The sequence below is a fragment of the Nomascus leucogenys genome, chromosome 24 (assembly GCF_006542625.1).
Source record: "Nomascus leucogenys isolate Asia chromosome 24, Asia_NLE_v1, whole genome shotgun sequence".
NCBI lineage: Eukaryota > Metazoa > Chordata > Mammalia > Primates > Hylobatidae > Nomascus > Nomascus leucogenys.
The window spans coordinates 19,484,917-19,496,963 of record NC_044404.1 but is presented as its reverse complement, the minus strand read 5'-3'; the positions used below and the strand labels follow the sequence as shown (position 1 = coordinate 19,496,963).

Here is a 12,047-nt window from a genome sequence, read left to right as displayed (position 1 = left end):
AGGCGCCAACCACCATGCCAGCTAATTTTTGTATTTTTAGTAGAGATGGGGTTTCGCCACGTTGGCCAGGCTGGTTTCGAACTCCTGACCTCAGGTGATTTGCCCACCTCGGCCTCCCAAAGTGCTGGGATTAAAGATGTGAGCCAGCGCCCCTGGCCAGAGACTTCTTATTAATAGCTAAGACAAGCCAATGAAAAGGAGAGAGAGTCTAGCCTGAGAGTAGTGAATGAGGGTGGGAGGATGGTCTGCGCCAATCCTCCCACCTAAACCTCCTGAGCAGTTGGGACTATAGGCACGCAGCACCATGCCTGGCTAGTTGTTTGTATTCTTTGTAAAGATGGGTTTCACCATCCTGTCCAGGCTGTTCTTGAACCCCTCAACTCAAATGATCCTCCCACTTGGGCCTCCCAAAGTGCTGTGATTATATGTGTGAGTCACCGCACCTAGCTCCATCCTAGTTTCTGACTAAACCAATATGTATGTATACAGCCTGTCCTCACAATTCATCTTCCATAGCCTAGACAGAGGTACGAGACACAAGGAAAATAGAGGCTACCTGGGGGAAGGTTTGGAGCATCCTGCCGTTCATCATCAGAGGATGCACTGTCTACAACTACAGGTGGGTCGACTTGGTCTTCCTCAAATGTGATTTTGGTGTTCCCGTGAGGCTGGTTGGACTCACAAGGGCCGTGGCTATTGGAACAAGTGACGGCACATTCCTCCAGTGAGTCCTCAGGGACTTCCTGTTCTTCAGCCTTCTGCACCTCCCTGATGAGCCAGGTGGGAGAGAGATGACAGAGAGAAGATTAAACACAGAGGGACTGGACCCCAGGGAGTCCTGGCTGGTGTTGACAGGAGGCATTAAGAGAGTGGCCCCAGAAAGCAAACAGGAGGTTCCCTTTAAGAGGGAACAGGCAATCCTCTTCTCTCTGCAACACAGCATGGCTGCCATGGGAGCCAGAGAGGAAGAGAGCAACTGGTGTTCACTGCACTGGACAGATAGGAGCCGAGGAGGAGGAAGGCTCAGCTATCCCTGTACGGTACGGGCATGACACCCGCCACACACAGAGAAACGCAACAGCAGCCACACCCTGTGTCTAAGCTGGGTTGAATTTCGCATACTGTGGCCAAGGGGATGCAGGCTTTCGGCCCATCGTAGATGCCAGAGAGGGCGTGCCTCCTAGACCTTTTTCATATGGTACCACCCATTACTTGCTCCCGATTATTCAGTGTTACCTGGGGGCACAGAATTCCTCTACTTTCTCAGCCTCCTCAACTTTAACAGCTTCATCCTCGTCTTGGTCATTTGCTGTAAATACAGAAGCGTTCATTCAGATATTTCCCACTTCACACTCTGCAAGCGCAGTCAGCCCAATGTGCGCAGAGACACGAACATCTAGGCATGGGTCACTGTTCAGCTGAAAGCTCTCATGTTTTATCTTTCACAAAATGCCCTGGCATGGTTTCCTGATCCATCAGGCAATGCCTTTCTGATCTGGGGGGCCACCATCAAGATGTGGCCAAATATGGAAAAGACCTTTTGCTCCCCATATCATGGAGGCTTCTGCAGCCTCTCTCTGGACTTTGGCAGCTGTCTCCCCCATCCCGCTACAGGTCTGATTCCCAGGCACAGGCTTGGTGTCCTGTCACGGTTCACATTTCAAACCTCATTCTTTCTCTGAGGGGAGGACAAACTTGTCCTACAGTCCTCTATGCATCAGGAGACTTCACCGGCCCTCCATCGTGTGGCTTCTGCCGTGTTATTCAGGGACATTCTCTCTATGGGGAGGGCTCCAGTCTGAAGCACTTCCTACCACCAAATGCCCCCACATCAAGTGCCTTCTGCAGCACCACACGGTAAGGGGCTTTATCTCATTTTGAAAGGCAGTCTTAAGTGTTCCCACATTGGGATGCTTCAGACACTGGCAAGAGACAATTTGCGTGCCTTTGCAGATGGAGACAGAGAAACTCAGGAAGGATAAATCACTCACTCACCGACAGTTACTAAGAACATTGCCAAAGAGACAGCCCGAGAACCTGCCTTCTGAGTCCAGAGCTCTTTTCACTCAAACAAGCGCCCTCCTGTCACAGCCTCCTTCCTGTCCTTTAAAACTAGAAACGTGCTGCTTCTTGCTCCAAAGACCACCTTCCATCAAGGAAGGAGGGACATTTGCAATACTGTGACCTCCAACCCCATGGGTTTCCCATCTGTGTTCTTACCCAGGAAGTCCTGGTCATGTCATGGCCACATATGTTTAGTGGAAAAAAACACCACCGCTACAACTGTCATTGCGAAAGTATGGAGGTCTGGAGTCTCTCATAAGCCTGGGGTTTTGGGTCATCAGGACCTATGGCCACCTTACCTGGGCTGAGCTTTTGGATGAGGTCCTGTGCCAGCCTACATCCCTCAGCCAGCTGTTCTCGGAGGTCCCACCCCTGGGACTCGTCGGGCTCATCCGGAGTGAGAAGGGCCTGGAGATGCCGAATCAATGAGCGGGCGGCATCTCTCCCTTCCCGTAACTTCACGCTTAACTGGGTCAGCTCCCGTTCCCGAGAGAAAACCAGGACTTCATATTGCCTAAGGTGAGATAGTAGAGAAAATTTAACAGTGGAAAGGGATGAGCGATCAGTTCTAATATTGCGACACAGATTTCTGAGACAATGTCCTCAAGGAGACCTCCAGGCAGAAGGTCAGCACGTGTTTAAAGAAATGTCTGTGGCCAAGAGAAAGAATAAAAAACGGTTCACAGGCTTCCTCCATACGAGAGAGGGCTCCTGGAAGATCCCCCACGACGTTCCATTCATCTGTCTCTTCTGTCAACAAAAGTAGGTCCCTTCCTAATTCAGTTTCAAAAAGACATCCATCCTTTCAGTTCCTCACTCTGCCCATGGACATTTCCATGTGCATTTACACATAGTGCATCTTGCAGCGACTAGATGCAAAGCCATGGACAGAAACGAGGCCAGGTGCAGACGGGGCCGATTGAAAAGATGAAAGAAAAGAATGACAGGCTCGAGAAGGCAACATTGATGGAGTGAAAGGATGAGAAGCCGCAGTCAGTCAGGAGGTGATTCTGACTAAGTGGGGTGGTGATGGCACATCATTTTGAGAATACTGAATGCTGCTGGGTGGTTCCCACTCCTTTGGTCAATTTTGTGTTATGCGCATTTCACCTCAACAATTACTTGTTTGAAAAACGGAAAGTAAGGCTCTGAGAAACAACTGCAACCCATAACTTATTATCATCTTTGTTCTCTGCTTGATAAATCTTTGTGTCATGAGCCTGCCATGGCAATTCCTGCCCTTCCCCTGGCCCAGCTTAGCTCTTATTTCTCCCCGCCGAGCTGCTGTACTTCAGAGATTTACACACCTGCCCACCTGCCTGCCCCCACGGGGCCCCCTCACCTGAGCTGCTCTGCAAACTCCTTTTCCACGAACAGCTGCTCATCCCTCAGCATAGACTTTATGAGGTCTTTGCAGTCTTCATACTCTGAGAAAAGACAGACACGCCTGCCTCAGTTGAAAGCCTGGACATGCTGCTCTGGTCACTGCCTACAGGGCAGGAGCAAGGTCCATCCCAAGGACAAAACTGTCCCCAGTACCCGGCTCTCGCCAGGGATTTCCACATCTTTACTCCTCAGTCTCCTGACTTTCTGGCATCTGGTCCTCCAAAATTTAGAGACGAAGAAACAGAAACTGAAGGCACATCAAGGAAGTTGACAAGATGATTCAACCACAACGAATTGGAGTCAGAATTCACATCCCCTGAGGTCTGACTCTGAATGCGCGGCCACTCTCCGAAGCCTTGCAGCCTCCCCTCTAAAACACTGCACTGAGGCCTGAAGCAGTGATTTCCTGTACAGTCGGGAAGGCCCCTCGGAGTATGGGACTGATGGTTTCCCTTTTACTGGGAATTTCAAGGAGAAATATGTCAAAGATCTTAAACATCTTTGATTTTTAAATCTTATCTTCGCGTATGATTTTAAGAATCATATCTGAAGCATAAAGTATGAGACATAAGACCATAAGGCCATGAAGGAAATATGCCCAAACACTAATAATATTTGTGTTTATTTAGAAACAGTAGAATGAAGAACTAATAGATAGCATTTACTCTGTGCCAATAAACGTTCTAGGAGATTGACAAGAAATAGCTCATGTAATTCATTGCCGCAATTTACAGAGGTAGGTATTTCCATAGTACCCTGTGTACAGATGAGGAAACTGAGGGACAGATAAGACAAGCAACTTGGATGGAGTCCAGGAGACAAGCCCAGGGTCCCTGCTCTGCACACTGCACTGCTACTTCCACACATTCTCGGGTGCGATCTTTCTTCCTCTTTAGGAAGAAGAGCCTGTGCCCCAGGAAGCAGGACTTCCCTCTCACCAGGGTACTCTCTGCTTTTCTTTTGACAAGTCTTGCCCTGTCACCCAGGCTGGAGTGCAATGGCATGATCTTGGCTCAATGCAACCTCTGCCTCCTGAGGGCAAAGGAGTCTCCTGCCTCAACCTCCCGAGGAGCTGGGAATACAGGTGCCTGCCATCACACCCAGCTAATGTTTGTATTTTTAGTAGAGATGGGGTTTCTCCATGTTGCCCAGGCTGGTCTCCAACTCCTGACCTCGTGATCCACCCGCCTCAGCCTCCCAGAGTGCTGGGATTACAGGAGTGAGTCACCGTGCATGGCCGCTACTCCCTGCTGTTGATGCTGTCACTTATAGACACCATAGGTTCCATTAGGAGCAGACTCCTCTTGATGCCCCTCACAGAGGGTACTGTGTAATGTCACCAAGTTTCCCTCAGGGTCCCTAGAACAGAGCTTTGCCTATTGGGCCTCAACAGAAGCTTGAACAGAATAAGGGTTCACTAGTCCCAGACGTTTAGAACAACAGATTAGATGTTATTTGTCTGCCGGATCTTATATGGGACAGAGCGGATTCTTGAAAACACGATTTAGCCTCTTGGAGAAAAGAGGTAGTTCTGTGCCCGTGTCCGAAATGAATTAAGTGGATTTTAAATCTAGGCCCACCCCACCTGACTGCAGACGTGGAAAGTTGCTAAATACTTTGGTACCTCTCACTTCCAAATTTAACAAAATGTGCAAATGCCCATTTCCATTGTCCTAGAAGTATGGGAAGGTTGAAATTATTTTTGATGGAGAGAGCATTTATTTTCTCAGAGAGAAGACAAGACACCATTCATCATTTTTCTGAAGGTGAGCCTATAGAACTTACCGTAATTATTCTGCCCATTGGCCAGGAAGTAGGCCACTTGAGTTACAAGAAATTTCTGTTGGAGGTTTCTGAACTCCTGTTTGTTCTCTACCAGCTGGGGGCGTGATTTCTTGTTGATTTCTAGAATGTTCATCTCTGCCTTCTCCCTGGACCAAGGGCCCGCAGATACCACCATGCTGACGTTTGTGGCAGAAGAGGTGGGGCCAGGGACTGGGGAGAAGACACCCAAACACATGATGGGTTAAAAACTGGTGAAATCAAGTAGGTTTAATCTTGACTCAGGGATGTCACTGCAGCCTCGCCCACTTCTTTGAAGATGTTGTTTCCCTGGTTTCACTCTTCTCATCTCCAGTCTTGATCTCCTTTAAGTCAACTTGTCTTAGCTATGCAGTCACCTTGAAACCAGGACATAAACACTTCTACCCTTTACTTGCTTATAAGTTTCTATAAAGCAAGTCTGGGCCCTGAGTTGCTGACCCTGTGAGCGGCCAATGTTTGTGTGTAGCACAACAGATTGTTTTTTGTTTTTTAAATGTTTTTGTTTGGTTGGTTGGTTTTTTGTTTTTTGTTTGAGACGGAGTCTCACTCTGTCACCAAGGCTGGAGTGCAGTGGCGTGATCTCAGCTCACTGCAACCTGTGCCCTCCCGGGTTCAAGCGATTCTCGTGCCTCAGCCTCCCAAATAGCTGGGATTACAGGCGCCAACCACCATGGCAGCTAATTTTTGTATTTTTAGTAGAGATGGGGTTTCGCCACGTTGCCCAGGCTGGTTTCAAATTCCTGACCTCAGGTGATCCGCCCGCCTCGGCCTCCCAAAGTGCTGGGATTACAGATGTGAGTCAGCGCCCCTGGCCAGAGACTACTTAGGAATAGCTAAGACAAGCCAATGAAAAGGAGAGAGAGTCTAGCCTGAGAGTAGTGAATGAGGGTGGGAGGATGGTCTGAGCCAATCCTCCCACCTAAACCTCCTGAGCAGTTGGGACTATAGGCACACAGCACCATGCCTGGCTAGTTGTTTGTATTCTTTATAAAGATGGGTTTCACCATCCTGTCCAGGCTGGTCTTGAACTCCTGAACTCAAATGATCCTCCCAGTTAGGCCTCCCAAAGTGCTGTGATTATACATGTGAGTCACCGCACCTGGCTCCATTCTAGTTTCTGACTAAACCAATATGTATGTATACAGCCTGTCCTCACAATTCATCTCCCATAGCCTAGACAGAGGTACGAGACACAAGGAAAATAGAGGCTACCTGGGGGAAGGTTTGGAGCATCCTGCCGTTCATAATCAGAGGATGCACTGTCTACAACTACAGGTGGGTCGACTTGGTCTTCCTCAAATGTGACTTTGGTGTTCCCGTGAGGCTGGTTGGACTCACAAGGGCCGTGGCTATTGGAACAAGTGACGGCACATTCCTCCAGTGAGTCCTCAGGGACTTCCTTTTCTTCAGCCTTCTGCATCTCCCTGATGAGCCAGGTGGGAGAGAGATGACAGAAGATTAAACACAGAGGGACTGGACCCCAGGGAGTCCTGGCTGGTGTTGACAGGAGGCATTAAGAGAGTGGCCCCAGAAAGCAAACAGGAGGTTCCCTTTAAGAGGGAACAGGCAATCCTCTTCTCTCTGCAACAGAGCATGGCTGCCATGGGAGCCAGGAGGAAGAGAGCAACTGGTGCTCATTGCACTGGACAGATAGGAGCCGAGGAGAACGAAGCCTCAGCTATCCCTGTATGGTACAGGCATGACACCCGCCACACACAGAGAAACAGAACAGCAGCCACACCCTGTGTCTAAGCTGGGTTGAATTTCACATACTGTGGCCAAGGGAATGCAGGCTTTCGGCCCATCGTAGATGCCAGAGAGGGCGTGCCTCCTAGACCTTTTTCATATGTTACCACCCATTACTTGCTCCCGATTATTCAGTGTTACCTGGGGGCACAGAATTCCTCTACTTTCTCAGCCTCCTCAACTTTAACATCTTCATCTTCATCAATTTCTGTAAATACAGAAGTGTTCATTCAGATTATTTCCCACTTCACACTCTGCAAGCGCAGTCAGCCCAATGTGCACAGAGACATGAACATCTAGGCATGGGTCACTGTTCAGCTGAAAGCTCTCATGTTTTATCTTTAACAAAATGCCCTGGCATGGTTTCCTGATCCATCAGGCAATGCCTTTCTGATCTGGGGGGCCATCACCAAGATGTGGCCAAATATGGAAAAGACCTTTTGCTCCCCATATCATGGAGGCTTCTGCAGCCTCTCTCTGGACTTTGGCAGCTGTCTCCCCCATCCTGCTACAGATCTGATTCCCAGGCACAGGCCTGGTGTCCTGTCACGGTTCACATTTCAAACCTCATTCTCTCTCTTGGGAGAGGACAAACTCTATGCATCAGGAGATTTCACAGGCCCTCCTTCATGTGGCTTCTGCCGTGTTATTCAGGGACATTCTCTCCATGGGGAGGGCTCCAGTCTGAAGCACTTCCTACCACCAAATGCCCCCACATCAAGTGCCTTCTGCAACACCATACGGCAAGGGGCTTTATCTCATTTTGAAAAGCAGTCATGTTCCCACATTTGGATGCTTCAGACCCTTGCAAGAGACAATTTGCGTGCCTTTGCAGATGGAGACAGAGAAACTCAGGAAGGATAAATCACTCACTCACCGACAGTTACTAAGAACATTGCCAAAGAGACAGCCTGGGAACCTGCCTTCTGAGTCCAGAGCTCTTTTCACTCTAAGAAGCACGCTCCTGTCACAGCCTCCTTCCTGTCCTTTAAAACTAGAAATGTGCTGCTTCTTGCTGCAAAGACTACCTTCCATCAAGGAAGGAGGGACATTTGCAATACTGTGACTTCCAACCCCATGGGTTTCCCATCTCTGTTCTTACCCAGGAAGTCCTGGTCATGTCATGGCCACATATGTTTCGTGGAAAAAAACACCACCGCTACAACTGTCATTGTGAAAGTATGGAGGTCTGGAGTCTCTCATAAGCCTGGGGTTTTGGGTCATCAGGACCTATGGCCACCTTACCTGGGCTGAGCTTTTGGACGAGGTGCTGTGCCAGCCTACATCCCTCAGCCAGCTGTTCTCGGAGGTCCCACCCCTGGGACTCGTCCGGCTCATCCGGAGTTAGAAGGGCCTGGAGATGCCGAATCAATGAGCGGGCGGCATCTCTCCCTTCCCGTAACTTCACGCTTAACTGGGTCAGCTCCCGTTCCCGAGAGAAAACCAGGACTTCATATTGCCTAAGGTGAGATAGTAGAGAAAATTTAACAGTGGAAAGGGATGAGCGATCAGTTCTAATATTGCGACACAGATTTCTGAGACAATGTCCTCAAGGAGACCTCCAAGCAGAAGGTCAGCACGTGTTTAAAGAAATGTCTGTGGCCAAGAGAAAGAATAAAAAAGGGTTCACAGGCTTCCTCCATACGAGAGAGGGCTCCTGGAAGATCCCCCACGATGTTCCATTCATCAGTCTTTTCTGTCAACAAAAGTAGGCCTCTTCCTAATTCAGTTTCAAAAAGACATCCATCCTTTCAGTTCCTCACTCTGCCCATGGACATTTCCATGTGCATTTACACATAGTGCATCTTGCAGCGACTAGATACAAAGCCATGGACAGAAATGAGGCCAGGTGCAGATGGGGCCAATTGAAAAGATGAAAGAAAAGAATGACAGGCTCGAGAAGGCAACATTGATGGAGTGAAAGGATGAGAGGCCGCAGTCACTCAGGAGGTGATTCTGACTAAGGGTAACTGGGGTGGTGATGGCACATCATTTTGAGTATACTGAATGCTGCTGGGTGGTTCCCACTCCTTTGGTTAATTTTGTGTTATGCGCATTTCACCTCAACAATTACTTGTTTGAAAAACAGAAAATAAGGCTCTGAGAAACAACTGCAACCCATAACTTATTATCCTTAAAAACAGAAAATAAGGCTCTGAGAAACAACTGCAACCCATAACTTATTATCATCTTTGTTCTCTGCTTGATGAATCTTTGTGTGTCATGAGCCTGCCATGGCAATTCCTGCCCTTCCCCTTGCCCAGCTTAGCTCTTACTTCTCCCCGCCGAGCTGCTGTACTTCACAGATTTACACACCTGCCCACCTGCCTGCCCCCACGGGGCCCCCTCACCTGAGCTGCTCTGCAAACTCCTTTTCCATGAACAGCCGCTCATCCCTCAGCATAGACTTTATCAGGTCTTTGCAGTCTTCATACTCTGAGAAAAGACAGACACGCCTGCCTCAGTGAAAGCCTGGACATGCTGCTCTCGTCACTGCCTATACGGCAGGAGCCAGGTCCATCCCAAGGACAAAACTGTCCCCAGTACCAGGCTCTCGCCAGGGGTTTCCACATCTTTACTCCTCAGTCTCCCGACTTTCTGGCATCTGGTCCTCCAAAATTTAGAGACGAAGAAACAGAAACTCAAGGCACATCAAGGGAGTTGATAAGATGATTCAACCACAACGAAGTGAAGTCAGAATTCACAGCCCCTGAGGTCTGACTCTGAATGCGGGGCCACTTTCCCAAGCCTTGCAGCCTCCCCTCTAAAACACTGCACTGAGGCATGAAGCAGTGATTTCTTGTACACTCGGGAAGGCCCCTCGGACTATGGGACTGATGGTTTCCCTTTTACTGGGAATTTCAAGGAGAAATATGTCAAAGATCTTAAACATCTTTGATTTTTAAATCTTCTCTTCGCATGTGATTTTAAGAATCATATCTGAAGCATAACGTATGAGACATAAGACCATAAGGCCATGAAGGAAATATGCCCAAATACTAATAAGGTTTGTGTTAATTTAGAAACAGTAGAATGAAGAACTAATAGATAGTGTTTACTCTGTGCCAATAAACATTCTAGGAGATTGACAAGAAAGAGCTTATGTAATTCACTGCAGCAATTACAGAGGTAGGTATTTCTGTAGTACCCTATGTACAAATGAGGAAACTGAGGGACAGACAAGACAAGCAACTTCGATGGAGCCCAGGAGACAGGCCCAGGGTCCCTGCTCTGCAGACTTCACTGCTACTTCCACACATTCCCGGGTGCGATCTTTCTTCCTCTTTAGGAACAAGAGCCTGTGCCCCAGGAAGCAGGACTTCCTTCTCACCAGGGTACTCTCTGCTTTTCTTTTGACGAGTCTTGCCCTGTCGCCCAGGCTGGAGTGCAATGGCATGATCTTGGCTCAATGCAAACTCTGCCTCCTGGGTGCAAAGAAGTCTCGTGCCTCAGCCTCCCGAGGAGCTGGGATTACAGGCGCCTGCCACCAAGCCCAGCTAATGTTTGTATTTTTAGTAGAGATGGGGTTTCTCCATGTTGCCCAGGCTGGTCTCAAACTCCTGACCTCGTGATCCGCCCGCCTCAGCCTCCCAGATTGCTGGGATTACAGGAGTGAGTCACCGTGCAGGGCCCCTAATCCCTGCTCTTGATGCTGTCACTTATAGATACCACAGGTTCCATTAGGAGCACACTCCTCTTGAAGCCCCTCACAGCGGGTACTGTGTACTATCACCAAGTTTCCCTCAGGGTCCCTAGAACAGAGCTTTGCCCATTGGGCCTCAACAGAAGCTTGAACAGAATAAGGGTTCACTAGTCCCAGACGTTTAGAACAACAGACTAGATGTTATTTGTCTGCCAGATCTTACGTGGGATAGAGAGGATTCTTGAAAACACGATTTAGCCTCTTGGAGAAAACAGGTCATTCTGTGCCTGTGTCCAAAATGAATTAACTGCGATTTTAACTCTAGGCCCACCCCCACCTGACTGCAAACGTGGAAAGTTGCTAAATACTTTGGTACCTCTCACTTCCAAATTTAAGAAAATGTGTAAATGCCCATTTCTATTTTCCTAGAAGTATGAGAAGGTTGAAATTATTTTTGATGGAGAGAGCATTTAGTTTCTCAGACAGAAGAGAGGACATCATTGATCACTTTTGTGAAGGTGAGCCTACAGAACTTACTGTAATTATTCTGCCCGTTGGCCAGGAAGTAGGCCACTTGAGTTACAAGAAATTTCTGTTGGAGGTTTCTGAACTCCTGTTTGTTCTCTACCAGCTGGGGGTGCGATTTCTTGTTGATTTCTAGATTGTTCATCTCTGCCTTCTCACTGGACCAAGGGCCGGCAGCTACCACCATGCTGACGTTTGTGGCAGAAGAGGTGGGGCCAGGGACTGCGGAGAAGACACCCAAACACATGATGGGTTAAAAACTGGTGAAATCAAATAGGCTTAATTAGGACTGAGGGATGTCAGTAACTGAAATTCTTAACTTACTGTTGAGAAAAAAGTGATCAGTCCCCACAGCACTTTAGGATCCTTAACGACAAAAACAATGTTCACGGTGCCTGAGCTCAGAGCTGAAGGCACTGCCGATAGCTCAGTCTCTGACAAGAGTGAGCAAGGGTGTGGCCAGTGTGCCAGGTAACAGTCTGCAGTTGCTACAACACAATTAGAACGTGGGGGTGTCATGGAATCTTAGGAGCCCTCACTCCAACTGCCAAGGCTTTGCTGAAACACAGGCACCCTAGTCTCGCCTGAGGGTCACCACCAATTGGGGTCATTCCTTCAAAATTCACTCTCAGTATTCATGTACCCTTGTGACAATGCCACAGACCCATCTCTTTCCCAATACATCTAAGCACATTCCTCACTGTTTATCGCTTGTCTGTACAACATCATCAAGGCAGAAACAGTTTCCCAACAGGTTATATTTTCTTAATGGTAGTCATGATGTCACCCCACCTGCTCCAAGTTAAAACAGATCTTAAGGCTTTTCCACAAGTGTAAGATACCAAACTTTTAGTCTGCC

The 12,047-nt window shown here is 48.4% G+C and overlaps 1 protein-coding gene across 1 annotated transcript in view; it reads right to left on the bottom strand.

The window, feature by feature from the left end:
- Positions 1 to 12,047, bottom strand: part of LOC100584484 (neuroblastoma breakpoint family member 3-like) — a 26,587-nt gene extending 14,540 nt beyond the window's left edge. Inside the window, 10 exon segments of the mRNA XM_030805420.1 lie at positions 557 to 768; positions 1,237 to 1,309; positions 2,364 to 2,578; positions 3,407 to 3,491; positions 6,487 to 6,698; positions 7,162 to 7,228; positions 8,266 to 8,480; positions 9,372 to 9,456; positions 11,201 to 11,410; positions 11,513 to 12,047. Of these exon segments, the coding sequence (XP_030661280.1) occupies positions 557 to 768; positions 1,237 to 1,309; positions 2,364 to 2,578; positions 3,407 to 3,491; positions 6,487 to 6,698; positions 7,162 to 7,228; positions 8,266 to 8,480; positions 9,372 to 9,456; positions 11,201 to 11,375 (1,339 nt within the window). The 5' untranslated portion in view covers positions 11,376 to 11,410; positions 11,513 to 12,047.